At 39.7% G+C, this 22,607-nt stretch overlaps 1 protein-coding gene across 2 annotated transcripts; it reads left to right on the top strand.

Moving 5' to 3' along the window:
- Window positions 1-1,788: 1,788 nt before the first annotated feature.
- LOC109057047 (ATP-dependent RNA helicase DDX39A-like) lies at window positions 1,789-8,326 on the top strand. 2 transcript variants are annotated; one of them, XM_042717190.1, is made up of 10 exons: window positions 1,789-1,942; window positions 3,111-3,323; window positions 3,644-3,771; window positions 4,659-4,935; window positions 5,027-5,145; window positions 5,277-5,408; window positions 5,498-5,607; window positions 5,692-5,836; window positions 5,960-6,107; window positions 8,075-8,326. In XM_042717190.1, exons 2-10 carry the CDS (start codon window positions 3,116-3,118, stop codon window positions 8,089-8,091), a joined length of 1,284 nt encoding a protein of 427 aa, XP_042573124.1. In that variant the 5' UTR covers window positions 1,789-1,942; window positions 3,111-3,115; the 3' UTR covers window positions 8,092-8,326. The 2 variants fall into 2 exon arrangements, with proteins under 2 accessions (XP_042573124.1, XP_042573123.1); XM_042717189.1 differs by lacking the exon at window positions 1,789-1,942 and adding an exon at window positions 2,383-2,405.
- The last annotated feature ends 14,281 nt before the right edge of the window (window positions 8,327-22,607 follow it).

Here is a 22,607-nt window from a genome sequence, read left to right on the forward strand (position 1 = left end):
TAAGGGTGTGGAATTTTTTTTATTATTATTTTTTTTCACCCATGGCAACTATCAGATGGGCAAGCAGGCAAATCAGCGCCGCTGGTCCAGAGAGATGGGGAGCATGAGTGCGATGCGCTGGAATTTCCCCGCTTTGTCCTACACTGCCTCTCTGTCATTCATCCTGATTAACATGGTAAAAAAAGGTTGTACACAAATGGATGGGTGTACACATACCGGTCAAACGACCACACACTGTTAGTGATGGAAAATGCATAGAGCAATGCCCACCTGAATTTCGCTCTCATTACCCAAGCGCCTCCTGCGATCTTGCCATATTAAAGATGATCGAACACAAAACCACCAGCTATCGGCAATCCTTTTCTGTTCGAAGCCGTTGGACCACTACGGTAAGTCGGGAAATGAATACGGAACCATATTGGACATATTGTATGTGGATGCTCATTTAGAGGAAAATATGAGTCGTCAGGGCGAGCTTCCTCAAGGAGAGCTGTGGTCGACGCCTACAAGAGAGAAAACCGCCCAAGTCCCGCCTACTACCTCGACCGTAATTTAATAGAAATGCTGGTATACATCATCATAAACTGTCTGATTATAATAAACACGCGTTGAAAATCAATTCATACTTGGCTTCTGTTTTCCGATTATTTGACGATCTCGTTCAAAATGAGCCATAGTGCAATGTTCTAACGTCACCGGATCTCGTGTGATTGACAAGCGCTCGACCAATAGAAGGATAAACTCGAGGAACGGTCATGATTGACAGTTCATTCCACCAATCCGTTATTGTTCTTAACCTCAGCCACAGTGGGTAGCGGGCAGGTGATGTTGCGGTGTTGACTGGAGTAACTTGTTAAAAATTTTGTAAAAAATAAATAAATTTTTTTGATAGACTGGTTTGTCTTCTGCAGATGGACCACATTGTTCTTTACTTCACGATAGATAGATAGATAGATAGATAGATAGATAGATAGATAGATTTACTTTATATACAGTGATAGCCAAAAACTATTAGAACACTATTTTCACCAGTTATTTCTATCTTTTGCTGTAGTTTGTCAGTAGGAAATATTAGTTTACATTTCCAAACATTCATTTTGACATTAATTATAATTATTCTGTTATATTTTTGTTTCCACAAGGAGTCTGACAACAACCTGTGCTCCACACAGAGATCTGATCTCATCATCATCAGTCTGTCTGGGATAACATGAAGAAACAGAACAAACTGAGACAGCCTCAATCCAGAAGAACTGTGGCAACGTCTCCAAGATGCTTCAAGAGACCTCTTTGCACAGCCACAATACTGTTAAGTTTTAGGCACTTGGGTAAAAAGCTGTAAAATGAGGATACTGTCAAAAATAATGTCATAAATAGATTTTCTTTATCAATTAACTTCTAATAATTAAATTAAATCAACATTTGTTTTGACCATCCTTTGTGTTTAAAGCAGCTTTTGCCCTCGGTGCACATGCACAGTTTTTTTAGGTAGCTTTGCAGTGAGGCCTCTTGAAGCATCTTGGAGACGTTGCCAAGGTTCTTCTGTCTATCTATTACCTGAGCGTGTTTGTTTATCTATCTCTCTATATATTGTGTCAAGGAAATTTTTTAAGCAAACATATCTAGATTTTAATACGGTTTTCGATTTTAGGTCACACCATTTGCACACATTTTTATCTTTGTGGGCCTAAAATCAGAATGCATATAGTGACATCGTGTGGACACTTTGAAGTATAAAGGCTGGCGACTGGTTTTGGGACCCGCCCACAACATCTACGCGGATTACTGTTACCCAATCACAAGCATGCTCTGCGTCTCACTCATTATTGACGTTGAATACAACCAATGGGAGAGCTCGGTTTGTATTTCCGGGGAGCGCCATAAACTTAAGGCCTAACCCGCACGATTCGCGAGTGCCGACGCTCAGTACCAACATCGGAAGGTGATTTGTTTTGTTTGTACCTTTAATAATTCTAATTGGTTAAATACGTTATAGTTAATAGTACTCACTTCCGGATTTAAGTTTATTTTAGAGGCCATTTTAGTAATAAAGCTTAAGTATTTAAAAATAACACAGTTGTAACGTTAGACACCTCGCGGTTCTCTAGCCGCGCAGAAAGCCAGAATGCGAAAACGAAAGCGATTTGCGTCCAAACAGCCTCGTATTTCATTCTTCACGTGTATCACAAGACTTCATAGTCATTTATATTTTAGGTACTTTTGAAAAAATGCGCTTTGGACCGCTCGTTTAGATCAGAAGATCGGTTTCGATGGAAGAGCGAATGGCGGCTCTATTGTCTGAGTGGTAACGTTAGTCAATCCGCTAAATCAATATGAGCTGCTTTTACATGTAGAGCAACTTGAGTTATGGATGTTTTTGCCGTTTAACTATTTTCAACAAGGAGGTACGATTTACGAACAGAGACCAATATTTTAAAGAGAGCGATATAAGTGACGATATATGGATAATTTCGAGGCGTTTGGATAATGCCGCATAATTTCCATTCATTAGTTAAGTTAAGGTTTAGGTTGCAAAACACTGAACAGCATTTTTTGGCCTCTTTGTACATTTTTTTTTTTCGTGTAAATAATATGTGACCCTGGACCACAAAACCAGTCTTAAGTCGCACAGGTATATTTGTAGCAATATCCAGCAATGCATTGTATGGGTCAAAATGATCTATTTTTCCTTTATGCCAAAAATCATAAGGATGTTAAGTAAAGATCATGTTCCTTGAAGATAGTTTGTAAATTTCCTTCCATAAATATATAAAAACCTTAATTTTTGATTGATAATATGCATTGCTAAGGACTTCTTTTGGACAACTTTAAAGGCGATTTTCTCAATATTTAGTTTTTTTTTTTTTTTTTTTACACCCTCAGATTCCAGATTTTCAAATAGTTGTATCTCAGCCAAATATTGTCATATCCTAACAAACCATACATAAGTGGAAAGCTGTATAACTCTCAATATAAAAAATATTCACCCTTATTACTGTTTTTGTGGTCCTGTGTCACATATTAGTGTAGATGTGACGTTTACATCTTGATCAGTATCTTTGGCAAAGCTCCCTCTTATTTACATCTTTATGTTTCCCTGTCACCAAAAGTTACCATGGCCGAAAACGATGTTGATAATGAGCTGCTGGACTATGAGGAAGACGAGGAGCCACAGACCGCCGTGGACAGTGCAGTCCCAGCTGGCAAGAAGGAGGTGAAAGGCTCCTACGTCTCCATTCACAGCTCCGGCTTCCGCGATTTCCTCCTGAAACCAGAGCTGCTCCGCGCGATCGTTGACTGTGGCTTTGAGCATCCTTCTGAGGGTGAGGATTTATGTGACGTCTTTAAGGTTTTTAGAATACACTGCTGTGTAAAAATCGATCTAGTATTAGTATATCTGTTATATGAGAGCAACAGTGTATAGATTTATTTAAAATGGCTTTGTGAGTATGAATAGCCACCATATTCAGTTACATCAGAACATCCAAGTACCTAGTTGTTCTTTTAAATTTAAATCAGTATTAAAGTGCAGACATGTATATATTGATCCAGATGGAGAATCACTTTCATGCTGTCTTGGTTTCATTGTAATTGTATTAACATGATTTTATGTTTAGTAGTAAAATGTATGATCTTTCCTCAGTCCAGCATGAGTGCATTCCACAAGCCATCTTGGGTATGGACATCCTGTGCCAGGCAAAGTCTGGTATGGGAAAAACTGCCGTGTTTGTGCTTGCCACACTTCAACAGATCGAGCCAGTGGATGGGCAGGTGTGTGTTCATAAAACTAGATCTTGCAAACTCAACATTATGGTTTTCCTTCCTATTTGTTTAAACCAAATTGGCATGAGCTTTGCTTGCTTGTACACTAACAGTCAAAAGTTTTGAAGTTATTACATTAATTTAAATGGAAGTACAGTACAATTACAGAAAGTAATATTGTGAATTTTCAGCAGCCATTTCTCAAGTCTTCCGTGTCTGATTTGGTGCTTAATTATCATTGGTACTCATTATTATTATTATTGGTTATTGTTAATAATTATGGTTACGTGGTTATGCAAACAGTTTTTGCTGCTGAATATTTTTTTTACAGGATTCTTATGTCCGTGCTCTGCTAAATAAGTTATAATTTTTTTTTTTTTTTTTTTATCATAACCCAAATTTTTGAACGATATTGTATCTATTCCAAATTAATTAAGAAAAAAAAAATTCCTGAACAATCATAAAAAAAAAAATACATTAATAATCAAATCAGAAAATTCAGCTTTGCCAAGAAAAGCAGATAGCATGGTAATTTAAAGAAAGGTTACACAAAAAACCAAACTCATAATCACAGGAATGAGTTGCATTTTATGCGACCTTGCAGAGAATAAGATTTTTGTTTTTGAAAGAAGTCTCTTAATTCCAAACTTTTGACCCGTAAACCTAGAATGTTTTGGGCTGTTCTAACATTTTAAAACTTTTCTTGACACTGATCTCAGAAAACAGTTCTGTTCAGCATTAAATAGTCACACTTGAAGAACTTGAATAACCAGCAGTGGTTTCTTAAGCTGTTGCAGACTGCTACTTTGGGTAGAGACTATTATGAGATCTTGTGGTAGTCATGCATGTTATGTCAACAAAAAATTTCACCAGTTTTGTTATTTTCTTCTCTGCAGGTTTCTGTGTTGGTTATGTGCCACACACGTGAACTGGCCTTTCAGATCAGTAAAGAGTATGAGCGCTTCTCCAAGTACATGTCCAATGTTAAATGTGCTGTCTTCTTCGGTGGTTTGTCCATAAAGAAGGATGAGGAAGTGCTCAAGAAGAACTGCCCTCACATTGTAGTGGGAACACCAGGAAGAATCCTTGCCCTCATTCGCAACAAGACCTTGAACCTCAAAAATGTCAAACACTTTGTGTTGGATGAATGCGACAAGATGTTGGAGCAGCTAGGTGGGTTTGATTTTGTCATGTATGTGCCAGTTTACAGAGCTGGATTTATTCCCGTTCACCAGAGGAGTAATTTTGTGTGATTTCATATTAGATATGAGACGGGATGTCCAGGAAATCTTCAGACTGACCCCTCACGAGAAGCAGTGCATGATGTTCAGCGCCACATTAAGCAAAGAGATCAGACCGGTGTGTCGCAAATTCATGCAAGATGTGAGTCATCCTTTTTTTGCTTGCAGTTTTAATTAGGGTTGTGCAGTTTTATCTATGGATGTACCTACTTCCCTTAAAAACTGAAAATGTGAATGCTTTTCTGAATTGTAAAGTTGTTTCTTTTCTCACAGCCAATGGAGGTGTTTGTTGATGACGAGACTAAGCTTACCCTGCATGGTCTTCAGCAATACTACGTCAAACTGAAGGATAGCGAAAAGAACCGCAAGCTGTTTGACCTGCTTGACGTTCTCGAGTTTAACCAGGTAATTGTCTTTTCATCACAGTTTTACAGTCAACGACCTTGAATGCGGCTGCTGTCAACTCAGCGGTTTATTTGGCTTTTGATTTGTAGGTGGTGATATTTGTCAAGTCAGTTCCACGATGTGTGGCTCTGTCTCAGCTGTTGGTTGAACAGAATTTCCCTGCCATTGCGATCCACAGGGGAATGGCTCAGGAAGAAAGGTGAGACATTTGTTGAACCTATGATCTTGAAATGGTTGGGTAGGAAAAAATGCTGAAATAATTTTTCTTTCTCTTTTCATGCAGATTGTCCCGTTATCAACAGTTCAAAGATTTTCAACGGCGGATCCTGGTGGCTACTAATCTGTTTGGTCGTGGGATGGATATCGAGCGTGTTAATATAGTTTTCAACTATGACATGCCTGAAGATTCAGACACGTATCTACACAGGGTATTTATGCACTGTGTTCTTCTTTTCATCAAACCTAGAAGTGTAATATACAACTGCCAGGGCTGGGGTTGGAAAAATGGACAACTCTAGATTGTTAAACTCTCTTATCCTCATTTCCTTCAGGTTGCTCGTGCTGGTAGGTTTGGTACAAAAGGATTGGCTGTCACCTTTGTGTCAGATGAGACGGATGCAAAGACCCTGAATGATGTGCAGGACCGTTTTGAAGTCAACGTCGCTGAGTTGCCTGAGGAAATCGACATCTCCACCTACAGTAAGAAATTTATTGATTCTGAGTATCAGTTTGGCTCATCCCTAGTTTAAAGGATTAGTTTACTTCTGAATTCAAATTTCCTGATAATTTACTCACCCCCATATCTTCCAAAATGTTTTTTGAGGTATAGGTTTTTAAGGTTTCTGAGGAAAACATTCTAGGATTTTTCATAGGGATGCCCCCTAATAGTTGACTAACCGTTTGCCAGAAGAGGCTTGGTCGATCAAAATTATATTAGTCACAGAAAATAAAAAAAATCCACACTAACTAACTCACACAGATAACTAACGGCCTGTCTGTAATAAATAAAATAAAACGACAGGACATCCAAACGCATGCCTAATCATTCATCGACCTCAAATATGGCTTATCTGAAATATGTTGGTAGCAGCGACTTTACATGGCCACTCAGTCTGATGTTAATATAAAATTATGTGCGCTATTCAAGTGTATGTGTGGAGTGTGGAAGCTGTAGGGCGCTCACAGCAGGAAAGATGGCGGCGCTGGTGCGGTCACTTGCTCTTAAAGTACTCCATCATTTTTGCTCATACAGACAAGAGTAATGCATCTTTCAAAACTGTAAAGACTCTGTTTATTTGTGTGCACTCACAATAATAACAATAATAACACATTGCGGTTTTGTAAAATAATGAAAGCAACATGATGCGCTTTCTACCGTCTCGGTCTCTGTGAACTGGAGTGCAAACTCCGAAACATTGTGTATGTTTATCTTACAGACAAAAAAAATCTATAGAGAGTGAAATGTCTACTTTCAAATAAACCAATTCAAATGGAAGACCGATATTCTCAAATTGTGTATTCTGTATTTAACATGCATTCAGGCACATCACTACCGCAGAGATGACAAGTCTGTGTCGCCATTTCATCTCTTAAACTGTGAACAAAGAAATCACTAGACTAGTTTATCAATGAATTATTAAGATGTTAATGCAGCTGTTTTACCCTGACACATTTATAATCATTAGGCTACTTCTGCCAGTGTGCCGTGGCAAGCTTTATGCGTGCATTTGAATGCTTTGTTAGGCTATGTAGGCAATTAAAGTCTAATTATTATGGTTTATTTGTAAACATGCGATTAGTCAACTAATAGTTCAAATGAACGACTACTAGTCGACCAGACAAATCTTTAGTCGATGGTAACCTTAATTTTTCACTATATAGTGGATGGGTTGAAGTTGCAGTTTCAGTGCAGCTTCAAAGTGCTCTACACGATCCCGGCCAAGGAATAAGGGTCTTATCTAGCGAAATGATTCATTTTCCAAACAAAAAAAATGTCATTTTTAACCACAAATGCTCATCTTGCACTAGCTCTGCGATGCTCGTCTGCGACTTCTCGCATTATGTAATCACACTGGAAAAGTAACATGTGGTTAGGATTTTCGTCTGTGTACTTTGGTACAGAAAGGTAGGGTAGGGCGAAAACTCACACTCATTTTCTCCTCCAACTTCAAAATGTCCAACATCATTGGTTTACCTACACTTTTTATTTTTTTAGAAGGACTTTCTTTGCATGTTTACTTTGTAAACACTGGGTCAGTAGTTCTGCCTACATCATGCAATCGTGATAACGTAATGCGTTGAGTTGAGCTTCTGCAAGATGAACATTTGTGGTTAAAAAGTATATACATTTTCTTTTATTTATTTTTCTAGAAAATGACTTATCTATCATTTTGCTTGATAAGACCCTTATTCCTCTGCTAGGATCATGTAGAGCCATTTGAAGCTGCGTTGAAACTTTAATTTGTACGTTCAACCCGTTGGCCACCACTGAAGTCCACTAAATGGAGAAATGTTTGAGGAATGGAGTAATGTTTTCCATAAAAACCTTAATTTCTTTTCAAATCAAGAAAGAAAGACAACTAATCATTTAAGAAGTTTTTTTTAATAATATAAATGTACAGTTACGGCTAGCCTCCTAATGTTTCCCTCCCTTTCTTTTTCTCCAGTTGAGCAGTCCAGATGAGCTAGATGTGTGCTGAAGTGGTGGTGGCTGTGGTCCAGCTCTCCCTATTTGTGTCTGTGTAGTTTTCTGTGACAGCGGGAAGAGAGAATCGCCAAGTTTTTTTCATATGATCATGCCCAAAAAGCCTCTTCTCCATTTGTGTACTTTATTTTATTGTTCCAGGGGATTGGTTGGGAGTCCTTTTTTACTTGTCAAGAGTGGTTGTTTGTTTGAGGATTAAAAACATTTTATACTACATAAGTTGTCTGTGCAGTATCTCTGAAGTGGTTCAAAGGTGAAGTTTTTTTTTTTTTTTAAATGCTAAAATGTATTCTTCTGTTTCAGTTTAATGTACAGACTGCTACAAGTAAGCTATTCTTCTGTGGGGACTAAGACATTACTCCATTTAACTGGTCCACATTTCTGTAATCCTTAAAGTGACAGTTCACCCAAAGCAGATATTTCAGTCCAATGGGGACTAGCAACTGTTTGGTTACCCACATTCATCAAAATCTCTTGAATAAATAACAGAATTTTATTTTTTATTTAGATGAATCTATTAAGAAAATGGCCATTACAGAAACCATGGATTCGTATTGTAGCACCTAGTCTGATTTGATTTTAGTTTGTAATTCTTCATAAGAATAGTTATTTTCCTCAATGAATAAGCATGCCCTTTTGATGATCCAGTGGATCTGAAAACACAGATTATGCTTTATTTTTATAATTATGTAATTATGAGAAATTAAAAGAAAAAATGTTTCTCATGCTTGTTGATTGTAGTATTGCATAGTAATTTTTCAGTAAATACAAACATCCATTTATTTTTATGGGTTTAGTTTTCATTATGATTGGGTAACACTTTAAAATAAAATAAAAAATAAAAATTTCTGAGCTTGCATGTGGCCAAATATAGAGAATGGGAATGTGTAGTCACAGTGGCAATGCATTCTGGGAATTTAGGTCATGGGAGCTACAGCGGAGACTGGGTAATATAGTGAATGTAGACTGTTGTAAAGTTTTTGTCCCAGAGCTCCACCCTCAAAGCAGTGCCACACTCCTCTTAGCCTGTTCAGTTCCTTGTTAGCCTCAAGCTCCACCCACCCAATCTCAAGCCAATTAGATCTTACAGACTTTATTAGCTGCACCGGAGTCCACAGCTTGCACTCTGTTGTTGCATGTGGTTGTGCTGGCCAGAGGACTGAGTTTCACTCTTTTCATTCTGTTTGTCCTGTGTGTGCATATTGACCATGAACCACATGCACATATGCATATCTACATGCATAAAACCTACTTGGATGTACAATAAACTTCTGATACCTGGTTGGACTAAGACTGGACCTGTTCTTATCGACAGCCCCACTGGCTTCAAGCTAGCTACCTAAACATCTGCAGCCTCCTTAATATGGTTCCTCCTAAATATGGTTCCTCCTTTTCATGGTCCTTCGAGCCGGAACTCATTGATGATCAGTGTATATGTCTAGTCACTCCCTGCCCTCATTATCTCAGCATGATCGCCCACGCCGCCAAGCTCAGCCCCCTGCACAATATGACGATTTCATCCTGCAATATCGTCAGCAGCCACAATCTACAGCAGAAACACAACAACAACCTCTTTATTCTGGAGATATATCTGATACTGGTCCTCATTGTCAACTCTGGAGAAAGGAGGAGTCTGAGGATGAGTCAGAGGAGCCCGAACTGCCTATGGAGTGAGGCATTCAGGAGGAAATTCCACGTTCTCACTCACCTGTCTTATCTGAGAGAGCATTAACCCCTGATGCTGAACACCCATATTGTTCTCCAATAGCTCCTGTTCCTGATGCTCAGGCTGCACTCATACATCAACTAATAGAGGAAGTAAGAAAGCAGGGTAAATTAATCCAGCAGTGTATGCTTAAGAGCAGCCCCTCTCCTCTTCAACTTCCTTCCTTCCTTCTCCTCCTGTAAGCCGCGCCCCTCTTACCCAGCCTGGACCACAGCCCTTGCAGTTCACGCATTCCCCTAGTCATGGTCAGTTGCCTGTCACCTCTCAAGTATCAGCTTCGTATAACCTCATGTACCCAGCTTATACTCTGCCAAGTCAACCCTTGCCTGGTCTTATGTCTTACTCTGCTCAGCCAGCAAGCAATGTGCAGCCTCCTTACCTGACATATGTTCCCCCTCTAAGTCAGCTAGTTCCTTCTACTGGCCCCCTGCAGTCAAGTTATAGGAGCTTGCCTGGTGTTATGTCTTACTCTGCTCAGCCAGGAAGCAATGTGCAGCCTCCCTACTTGACATCTGCTTTCCCTCTAAGTCAGCTAGTTCCTTCTACTGGCCCCCTGCAGTCAAGTAATAGGAGGGTAGATGGTCCTTCTTTTCCCTGATCTCACTAGGGAGGATGAAAGCCAGTACTTGATGTTAAAGATGGCCCTATCCAATTTGATAGATCCTGGGGAATCAGAGCAGTATAAATACCACATCTTACTGGATCATCTGAAGGTAGACCAGACGAGAAGACATGGATTGGCTTATGTTTATGCCCCAGTTCCTTATACTCAAGCTATACGGGCCATAGATGAGTGTTATGGTCAACCTAGACAACTTGCTTTGAAGGAGCTCCGAGCTATATTGGAGATACCTGCTATCTGCATAGGCGATGGTAGAAGCCTGGACCAATTTTCCCTGAGAGTTCAGGCACTAGCGGGCCTGCTTTAGTCCATGGGCTCTGAAGGTCTTGTGGAACTTACCTGTGGTTCACATGTTGAGTGGCTTCTAGAGGAGCTTCCCATGAGCAGTTCTGCCAATTTAAGAGAGGTATGAGTTCGAGGAGATCAGACCCCCTTTCCTATAACCTCTTAGATTTTTCCAACTGACTACACCAAGAAGCCCGTTGTCAGCCCAGAAGGGAAAGAACACTACAGCCTATACGGCAGAGTCCTCCACCTTCTCACCCATTAAATAGTACAACCATACTCCATGGTGCCAAAAACTGCCCCTCATGTGACCTCCTCTAAAGCCTGAGACGCCCCACATAAAGTTATTCAGCCTCTCCCCCAACACCTTATCCAGGGCTCCAGACTGTGACCAAATGGTCGCATTTTATGTCCTGTCTCCACAGCTGTGAAAGGCGACTCCTTCAAAACCCACAACAGGTGAAAACCTATAACAGAGAGATCCAGAAACTAATTGATGATGGATATGTCAACAAGTTGTCCCCAGCTAAAGTAAAGGATATCCCTGAATCTTGGTACATACCCCACCACATTGTGCATCACAACAGTAAGGACCCCATTGTGTTTGATTGTTCTTTCTCCTACCGAAATCAGTGTCTAAGTTCACAGTTACTTCCTGGACCAATCCTTTGGGCCTTCCATACTTGGAGTTCTGCTTCGTTTTAGGCATCATAAAAGTGCAATCAGCGGAGACATTAGATCAATATTTCACCAGGTGCGCCTGTTAGCTCAGGATAAACCTCTCCTGTGATTCCTCTGGCGTGACCTGGACAGCAAATCACCTACAACTGTGTATGAGTGGCAAGTTCTTCCCTTTGGCACAACTTCAAGCCCTCGCTGTGCTATTTACGTCTTCCAAAGGATCATCAAAGATGCACAGGCAGATGAGCACATTACCCATTCCATACACAATTGCTTCTACGTGGATAACTGTTTACAAAATTTGATCCACCCCAGAGGAAGCCAAAGACCTCCTTCACAGTCTGCGCACTACCCTCTCCTCTGGATGCTTTGAAATCAGACAATGGGCCAGGTTAGGACAAACAGAGCTCTGGTTATCACACCATCCTTCTCTTGATCCCTCAGAGTCTACACTAGGCCTCCTCTGGAACTACCTTACAGACAACCTCAGATACAGGCACAGAGACATTGAACCTACAACCCCAACTATGCATCATCTTTACAGAGTTCTTGTTAGCCAGTACGATACTCTCGGCTATATCCTTTCATATACAACGAGAGCTAAAATTAAAAATAAAACATTGTCCAGAATTTATGGGGTAAGGACACGGGACTGGGATGATCCAAATCTGGCTTTCATGGGAAAGCGAACTCCCTGCTCTCTCACCATCACTTTGCCTTGCTGCCTAACATCTCAGTCAGTGAACCCTTCCTCAGCTACCCATGACCTTCACATCTTCTGTGATGCATCAGAACAGTCCTATGGTGCAGTTGCTAATATGCTTACAGAAGATCATCAGCAGGTGGTATGTGTCCTTCCTCGTGGGAAGATCCTGCATTGCTCCTAAAAAACATCCAGCAATTGCACGACTTGAATTATGTGCAGCTCTCATAGGAGCTCAGCTATCTAGTTTCCTTCAAACAGAGCTCACCCTCTATATCAGAAAGACTACTCTGTGGACTGACTCTACGACTGTTCTCCATTGGCTTCTCACCAATTATTGTCGCTACAAGGTCTTTGTCGGAACCAGGGTAGCTGGGATTCAGGAGCTCACTAAAGGACAGGAATGGCATTATGTGGATTCACAGAACAACCCAGTGGATGACTTAACCAGAGAAAAAAGCTGCTGTCTGATCTTGGCAGACCCTGCAGGTGGAACCAAGGACCTGCCTTCCTGTTTCAACTCCTTGAACTCTGGCCCACTATCCATAATATTGATCAAAGCTAATGACCTTGTAGAGCTGCGCAAGCCTTATTTCTGTGGTGCTGTATCCCTCAATCCATACCCCTCCATCCCTGACCCCAGTCAATTTACCACTTTCCAAGACCTCCTTGACTGCGTGGTTACCTCCCTTCACGGAGTGGCAAATTCTCCATCAGCAGAAAACTACTGTGATGCAGAGACGTCAATCCTAAGGCAAGCCCAGATGGATTCATTCAGGGATGATTTGGCCTGCCTTCAAATCCAAAAGCCCCTTCTACCATCAAGCCGTTTACTTCCCTTTGCCCCCAGAGTTAGACCCAGCATTAGGGCTCATTCGGGTAGGTGGAAGATTACGTCAGAGTAATGATCTACTCCCTGATGCCATTCATCCAGTTGTCCTGGACCCGGCACATTCAGTCACATTCTCTATTTCTGTTTTATCATGTGATAGAAAGTCTAAGGCCTTCTCAAGCCGTACGGCTGACTCGTCTAATCTGCAGCCTATTATGCATCAAACTAATATTGCTGTTGAGTCAAAATGCAATGCCATCAAGTTAGCACAAATAATTTCTAATCAATGACTTACTAACCACAAACAACCTGGATTTTATGTTTCTAAATGAAACATTGCTTGAAGACTGCAGTGCAAACGGTCCTCAATGAATTATATTAAGCCTAAAGTTCTGCATAATTAAGTGACAGGTGGATTCACTCACATGACAACCCCCCCTCATCACACAGCCACCGACCTATTGCCCATTTTTGATTGTCAGCTTTAGTCGCAAGTCAGCTTTAGTCGCAAGATCCAGGAGTTACGTGTGGTGACGCGCTGCCAAGATGGTGATGGCCTGCTCCGCCCACTTTGAGCTTCAAAAATGAATGCTCTTCAGAAAACTACAGGTGACATCACGTGAAGACAAAAGACGTGTTGAAAAACGTCTGCAATGAGACATTATTGCTTGATGACGTCAGAAACCAATGAATTGGCTTTTTGAGCTGGTTCAATGAGCCGATCTGTCCGAAAAGAACCGTTTCGCAGAAATGAATCGGACTTTGCATCACTATCTCTGCATCCCAATGTGCATACTATCCACCCTATCTGCCCTAAATAGTATTGAAAATGACTAATATCACATAGAATTTAGGATGGATAGTATGCACATTGGGAAGCAAGCTATTAATGAGAGAAACTCCCTGTGGCTCAGCATTGCCCGCTAGCGTCACAGGCCAGTATACACATAATGCACAACTTTAATTACTATTAAAGTAATATATATATATGGACTGGAAAAAAGCACCAACGTGCACAAGCAAATCCTGTTTATCAGTTAAATTATTTTGTTAATGCAAACAAACATATACACTGGTATGCAATATAGTGTGAACATTATAATAAGTTTTGTATTTATGTAAAAGTAAAAGTAAAAATATGAATATAATAGAGTGCATAAATTTGGAAAATGCTCCTTTCTAAAGTATTTTTTTTCTCTCTAACTAGTGTTTATGTACACTTATGGCATTTATGAGGTAAATGTAAGGTCACGTGACATTGTTTACAAGCTGTTTTATTGATGTTTAAACACTAATTGGGCGATTATATGAGACTTTATTAATTTCAGTAAATTGTACTGTTTCTTTCAATATGCCCTTGGATGTTCATTCATGTTTACTAAGTGCTACAACTAGTAGTAAAGAAAAAAATGTGCATTAATTCCTGCTTCGCTTGACTTAGTAATTGTCATGCAGCAGCTCCGAAAAGTTATGTATCATGTGAATCTTTTAATAAATTTACAGAATTTGAAAAGCTGAGACTTTTCATTTCAAAAGTAAACTGCTCTGGCTTGTCTGTCGGCACGTTGTGTCCTCTTTACTCCACGTTGTTTTTCACTGGGTGAAAACAGATATTTGGTGCAAGAGCATGAGAACAGTGTCAATGGCTTTAAGCCAGAGACACACTGCACAATTTTTGGCTGTCCCAGACGAAAGATTGGCATTGTGCGAGCGACACGCGTCATGATCTGAAGCCACGCACACAACGCTCTTCATTGACTCTGTATTGCAGGAAGCTGCCTCCTTGTTATTTCTGAAACGCTCTTCATTGACTTTGTATAGCAGGAAGCTGCCTCCTTGTCATTTCTGACTTATAACAAAAAAACAGAATACTGCCTAAAAGCTTCTGTGTGACAAGGTGTACAGCAAACAAGCAAACAACAACAAAAAACCAAGTTCTACATGGATCTCAAAAAGCTGTTGATCCAAAAAAACGAGTGTTTAGGACACAAAAGTAGAGCGCAACGTGTCATATTACTCCAAGAACTGTGCCCACTGGAGGGAAACATAATTCACGACAGGAAACATTCATTATTTTTGACCATGTCAAATGATTATTTCACCACCCTATGGGTGCTTCTCAATATCCCTCCTCTTTTCCTGTTTCCTCAATCCTCCATGCTCCATCCTATAAGCCGGTAACGATTGAGCGCAGCCCTCTTGAAGGACATCTCAATTATCTAATTGCACAGTGAGGAGGCTTCCTGAGGAGCTATGAATGAGTATACACAGGTGTATCCTTTGCTGAAGGTGTTTTTCATTGAAAAACCTGAAGCACATATAAATTGTCCTCCCCCTTCACATCTGTTGTAATCATTTTAATTTATATTTTACCTTTGCAGTTTAAGTTGCTTTGACATGTCATATACTTCAAACAGGGCATCTTTAAGGGTAGATCAACAAGGTGCTGGTGCTCTATAATGACTTGATAGAACATAAGGGCAAATCCCTGTAGCGCAGCTGATGACACTTTGAAGTGATGCTAAAGGGAGCGAGGATATATGAGCAAATTCCAAACTGAAGTAAGCATCCCTATGCCCTACTCCCTTCCAAGGGCAGAGACCTTTAAGTGTGTTCTTTGTTTTGAAGGGTGTGACTGACTAAATGTTACCTTAACAATGCTGAGTGTTCGTAATTAATAACATAACAAAATTCAAATAGACAAAGCTGTGTGTGCAGGCAGCATTCAGCACTCCATCAGTTGTTGCAAATAAATATTTCTTCTTATTATTTTATTCAAATATTGTATATTTGTGTCTTATTCACTTTTAAAACTTTTTCAAACTGAACTACCATCATGAGACAAAATGCAATGCCATCAAGTTAGCATTTTTAAACATTTGCTCACTAAAAAATAAATCATTTCTAATCAATGACTTTTCTAACCACAAACAACCTGGATTTTATATTTCTAAATGAAACATGTCTAGAAGACTGCAGTGCAACGGTCCTCAATGAAACGGCCCCTCCTAACTTTACTTTCAACGAGTGTCTGCAGGACTGTTAGGAGAGGTGGAGGTGTAGCTGCTCTATTTCAAGATGTCTCTCAATGCAAGCAAGTGTCATTTGGTCTGTACTTGTCTTTTGAATATCTATGGATTGTGTTGAAAGGTGCTCCACACATTCTGTTTATCATTATTTATAGGCCTCCAAAATACTCTTCAGCCTTTGTTGAAGATTTTCACAGAAATTGCTATCAATGATTTCCTCAAGAGTTTGACTGTTTTGCTATTGCAGGGGATTTTAATATTCACATAGATAATGCAGAAAACAAAACTACAAAAGAAATGATAACTGTTTTAAACACTTTTGACCTGATTCAGCATGTGCATGGACCCCCACACAAAACGTGGACATACTCTAGATTTAATCATCAGTAGAGGTCTAAACATTTCACCATTGTTATTAAGGACCTAGCACTATCTGATCACTTCTGTATTTTCTTTGATATATTGATCTCTGCTACCCCTGAATCTAGATCTGTCTCTGTCAGAAAGAGATGCATTAACGAAAACACTAGTGTGCTATTTATGGAGGCTATGTCTCTAACACTTAACATTTCTGCAGACTCCTTGATCTTCTCCTTGAAGAACTCAAAAGTTAAAAATGTTATTGATGACATAGCTCCTGTGAAAGTCAGCAAGAAGACAGGCAGACAGAAATCAGCTTGGAGAAAATCAACAGTAGTACAGAGTATGAAAAAGACAATGCAGAAAAGCTGAGCGGAAATTCACTATAGCATCTATAAAACAGATGCTAGTTTTAATTTGAAACTAGCCACAGCTAGACAAACTTTCTTCTCATACCTTATAAACAGTAACTTAAACAACACTCGCACTCTTTTTGCTACTGTTGAGAGACTGACAACCCCCCCCCAAGTCAGATTGCCAGTAAAATGCTCTCCGACATCAAATGCAATGAAGATCAATAATATCAGGAAGGCGATTAGCACATCCACAAGTTATGCAGTTATTAACATTATATGAAAATCAAGCTCAAATGAAGTTAACAATGTTTTTGACCAGCCAATGACGGAGCTGTAACTGTTATCTGAGGCAGCAACTGCATTGTGACGAGTGGGGCGGGGCCGAGATCCTCCTTCACTCCTGGTCCTCTCTCGTCCTTCACTGAATGAGCGACACCCGCTCCACTCACCGGTCTCGAGTCCCACGGAGGAGATCGGAAGGATATAAAAGAGGAGCGACGACAGTGAAGGACGAGAGAGGACCAGGCCTGGGCTTTATTTTGTGGTTTGGTTTTTTATTTGTGCACGGCAGTCGCCCCGTGAGGGGCTGTCGCGCTATTTTATGTTTATTTGGTTATTAAAGTTTTATTTGAATGTTCGCCGGGTCCCGCATCCTAATTCACGAACAGCAGTTTTTACTCTCATTCTGACCTGGTGCCGAAATCCGGGAGGAAGGAGGGACGCGCTGCCGAAGATCCCTTGCCACTGGGGTGAATCCGCGGTGCCATCGAGCAGGGCGTAGCAGTCTGGCGCCGTGGACGCTCGAAGCGGTGGGCTGGAGTGAGTTGCCGGGGACGGACGAACTCGCTGCCGGCCGCCCGTGATGTGGAGGGGCGGCTGCTGTCCGTGAGGCAGCGGAGGAGTCGGCGCCGTTCGCCAGGGGGCCGGAGCCTGCTGCCATTCCGCCAGAATGGGGAGGAGCAGGGAACGGGGACTCCTGCCGGCTGCCCAAAACCGGAGGAGCCGTCGCCGTCCACCGGGCGGCGGAGGAGTGTCGTGCCGTCCACCGAGGGCCGTCCAGTGCGCCAGGCACCGCGGAAGACTTCACACAGCTGGTGGAGGGCCGAACGGCGGCGTGTCTGGGAACCAGAATTTTTATTTTTTTTTCCTCTCTCCCCTCTCTTGTCTCTGTCGCTCCTCATCCTTCCATCTCCTTTTCTCTCTCGCCTCGTCTGTCTGTCCTTACCCCAGGTTCCCACAGGTCATCGTGAGCCGTCCCCCCCGGAGGAAGGGGGGGGGGGGGGGGGTAGAGCGCAGTCTCGGGAGTACCCCCCGGCCTGCGAGGGGCGATGGGGGTATGTGACGAGTGGGGCAGGGCAGAGAGCCGTGGGAACGGAGCGAGGCCAGTGGAGTGATTGGGAAATGAGCGACACCTGCTCCACTCACCGGTCTTGAGTCCCACGGAGGAGATCGGAAGGATATAAAAGAGGAGCAACGACAGTTAAGGACGAGAGAGGACCAGGCCTGGGCTTTATTTTGTGGTTTGGTTTTTATTTGTGCGCGGCAGTCGCCCGTGAGGGGCTGTCGCGCTATTTTATGTTTATTTGGTTATTAAAGCTTTTATTTGAGTGTTCGCCGGTACTTATATTCATAATATAGCACTACCATTCACCTAATATTGCTTAAGCATCATATTATGCTTTCATTAACTTTTACAGGTTATATAACGTACATTTTAGCTATGGGCGCTTAGTTGTTTTTTTGTAGTTTAATACACTTGGCCACAATCTCAAATTAAGCACTTATGCACAGGATATTTAAAACGTACAAAAGTAGCCTAAGTTATATTGGTTAGATGGCAAATAACCTACTTCTTCTCCGCTCTTCAAACACATAAAAACATTAACCTTTACAGACATACAGTACATAGTGTTTCAGTAAAGAAAATGCTGAACTATTCAAACATGAGTTATTTATTTACCCTTGCATTGTGAAAAAGTGGAGCTCTCCTCCAGGCTGTGCGCAGAATGGAGGCGGGGGTGAAGTTACGAGCTAAGAGCTTGATGAGCCCCCCACCAAAGTCCTATGTTTTTATAAGCTGTCGATCCAAAAAACAAGCGTTTAGGACACAAAAGTAGAGCGCAAACGTGTCATATTACTCCAAGAACTGCACCCACTGGAGCGAAACATAATCGGCGACACGAAACATTCATTATTTTAACCCATGTCAGAGGATTATTTCACCACCCTATGGGTGCTTCTCAATATCCCTCCTTGTTTCCCTCGATCCTCCGTCCTCCATCCACCCTAAAATCGATCGAAGAGCGAAGCCCTCTTGAAGGACTGCTCAATTATCTAATTGCACCGCGAGGTTTGGAGCTCTATTTTAGTTTTTTTTTTTTTTTTCTCTCCAATAACTTTTTTTCTCTCTCCAAAACATTTTTCTCTTTTCAAAACTTTTTATACTTTTGATGGCTACGGCTAGCTAACATTAGCATGAGGTGCCAAACTCGGCCACCAGGTGCCACTATTGCATGAAAACTAATGCTTACACTGCTTTCTCTGATGATTTATCTTTGAATAATACATTTACAAGAAAAATACAGAAGAGTCAAGTTTAGAGTGAATTTAGAGTGAAATGCGGCAGGTAATGGATTGGGTAACCTCTAATAGTGCCTTGTCAGATTTGGTGACCCTGGTTTCTGTGTCATGAAGAAGTCAGGCAAATAGTTCATGCCAGTGCCTTTAAGCAATAATCCATGGCCAAAAAAAAAAAAAAAAATGGTCATAGACAAGTTTCTGTAAACTTCCTATTCTCACACTAAAAATGTGTCAATCTAGCTGTAAAAATATCAAATAATATAATTGAAAATGGCAAAAAAACATGTCCCTAATAATCAAAAAATATTTAAGTGAGGACTTCTATCCATCAAAGGCTTTATGCTCATCACAAGATGGTGCCAGATGCTTATTCTACCCTGCTTCTGTTAAAGACAGGGAGGGAGAGGCTGTGTTTCTTTTGTTCACTCCATACTCACTGAGGATGGAATCTTTTGAGATTCACTTCACTTAACAAGAAACATTCATTGAAAAACTTCCTGCAATGTTATCAAACAGGTGTTGTACATATTTTAATGGAATAGTTAATCCAAAAATGAAAATTTGCTGTAAATTTACTCATTGGCCAAGATGTTGATAGTTTGTTCTGGAACAGTTTTTAAGACATTCAGCATTGCATCACTTGCTCATGAATGGATCCTCTGCAGTGAACGGGTGCCGTCAGAATAAGAGTTCAAACAGCTAATAACATTATAATCTACAAGTAATTACACAATTACAGTCCATCAGTTAACATCTTGTGAAGTGAAAAGCTGCATGTTTGTTAGAAACAACCCAATTATTAAAGCATTTTAATTTTAAAAAATACAAGTCCAAAATCCATAATAACGCTTCCACCATGTGAAAAAAGTCCATGCTGTCTTCTCACATTAGAATCCACTGACATATTTGTTTAAAACTATTTTGCACTGTATTCTCTTGGCAAACGGGGCTTGATCAGTGCATGTTTCTCTCCTGATTCAAATTAAAAAACCCCTTAACTATAAAAAATGATTTTACTAAAATATTATGGACAGAGGACTCCTATTTTAGTATACAGTATTAGGGGCACACTTCGAATAGCTCTTGCCACATCATTCTGCCTAGAGACCATAGTCCAATCCAAGTCTCATGAAAACACTTAAATTATTTTAATTCACAAAGTATTCACGTCTTACAGAGACGTGAATTGTTCTGGATTTTTACCCTTCAGACTTCATATCACCTATGGGTATGAATGATGAAGCATTATTTAATGTGATGTTATGAAATATGGATTATTACATTTATGATATCATTAATAATATTATTTTATTTTATATTATTATTGATTACATATATATCTTGTATTTACTGTGTATGTAATTGTGGAGTTAACAATGTGATGTGGTGTTTAATGATTATTCAATTACTAATCTTGATTGGATATTGATGATCTTCACTGTGATTTGTCATGTTTTAAATATAATGGAGTTTGAATACAATGTTGATGCCTGACGAAGATCATACGATCGAAATGTTGCTATTAAAGACATTTTTTTTTGTTTTGCAAGTTGATAGTGTGTGGGATTTTCTTGTTTTCTGACAAAATATAAAAGTGTCACCTGCAGAGGGAGCAAAGATATGGGATAATATAATAATAATGGAACCCTTTGAAATAAGGCATGTTTTAGTGGGATGAAAGAAATGATACCAGTAATGAGTATGTGTATTATTTAAAACAATGAGCTCTATTTGCTTTTACTGGCATTTATGTACCTGAACCTTTTCTGTTTTAGACAGAAGTGAAGTACACACCATACAAATGCTTTAACATAATTTAAAATGACCCCCCCCCCCCCCCATAAAAATGTATGAAAGCAACAAAAATAGTTTTTATGTGCCTGGACAGGTAAAAAAAAGTGCCAGATAAAAAATAAAATATAATAAATAATAAATAAATAAAATTGAAGTGGTTGTTTAACAGCTCTTGTCTACTGGCTCTGACTAAGGCCAAAATAAAATATATTTTAGCACATCATGTGCTTAATTGCAAATATGCTATTTTTTTTCCCCAGAAAACAAACCACAAATACTACTGACTCATTTTTCAGTCACGAGTCTATCCAGTTTTTGCCAAATGACATCATCCCTCTTTAGTACCTCCCTCTAAAACCAACTACTTTTGAATAGTAATAGTAACTTGTTTGATGGGTTGACAAAGAGCTAAAGAGTATATGACTAATAAACAATGTCATGTTCCGCCCTAAATGCATGTTTCAAAACAAACAGCTCAACACAGGGAAAAAAAACTGTACTCATCATGTGATTTTTTTCACCTTTCTGAGATAATGTGTTCCCCTTACAGACCTAACAGTATATAACAGTATACTGTTAGGTCTGTAACAGTATATAAGTATTTTCTATGTGATGTTATTAGAAGTATCAGTATGTTTTCTGTTTTTTTTTGCATTTTTTATTTTTTTATTGTTATTCTGCAGTTAACTAGGCCACTCCAACATTGCAATTCTTTCCGTCTACATGGATTAAAAAGTTTACTGGACTCATATTTAAAAAATAAATAAAAATACAGTAGTTTGTAGTGTGTAGTTTTTACAGTTTGGATTTAGTGTGCCACATCACAGAATATTTCAAGCTATTTTAACCTTTTCCCTAAACAATTATATTTTACAAAATAGACCTTAAGAAATTATATAAAGCCAATATGTGACCCTGGACCACAAAAACATAAGGGTCATAAGGGTCAATATTTTTTGAAATTGCGATGTGCACATCTGAAAACTGGAATAAATAGCTTTCCACTGATGTATGTTTTGTTAGGATAAGACAATATTTGTCAGAGATAAAACTATTTGAAAATCTGGAATCTGAGAGTGCAAAAAAAAAATCTAAATATTGAGCAAATCACCTTTAAAGTTGTCCAAATTAAGTTCTTAGCAATGCATATTACTAATCAAAAATTAAGTTTTGATGTATTTACGGAAGGAAATTTACAAAATATCTTCATGGAACATGATCTTTACTTAATTATACTAATTAATTTTGGCATAAAAAGAAAAAATTAATAATTTTAAACCCATACAATGTACTGTATTGTTGGCTATTGCTACAAATATACTTGTGCAACTTGTGACTATTTTTTGGTCCAGGATCACATATACATAATTACCTACCTATAATGTTAATATATTATATATACATATAATATACGTCTTTTCTAATCTATCATCATTTTCTATCATGATGATGACAGTCATACAGCTGAATTATTATTATTTTTTTTTTTTTCTGGAAATCCCTTTTCTGGAATTTTGCAGGCCCATG

Source organism: Cyprinus carpio, chromosome B1 (genome assembly GCF_018340385.1).
Source record: "Cyprinus carpio isolate SPL01 chromosome B1, ASM1834038v1, whole genome shotgun sequence".
NCBI lineage: Eukaryota > Metazoa > Chordata > Actinopteri > Cypriniformes > Cyprinidae > Cyprinus > Cyprinus carpio.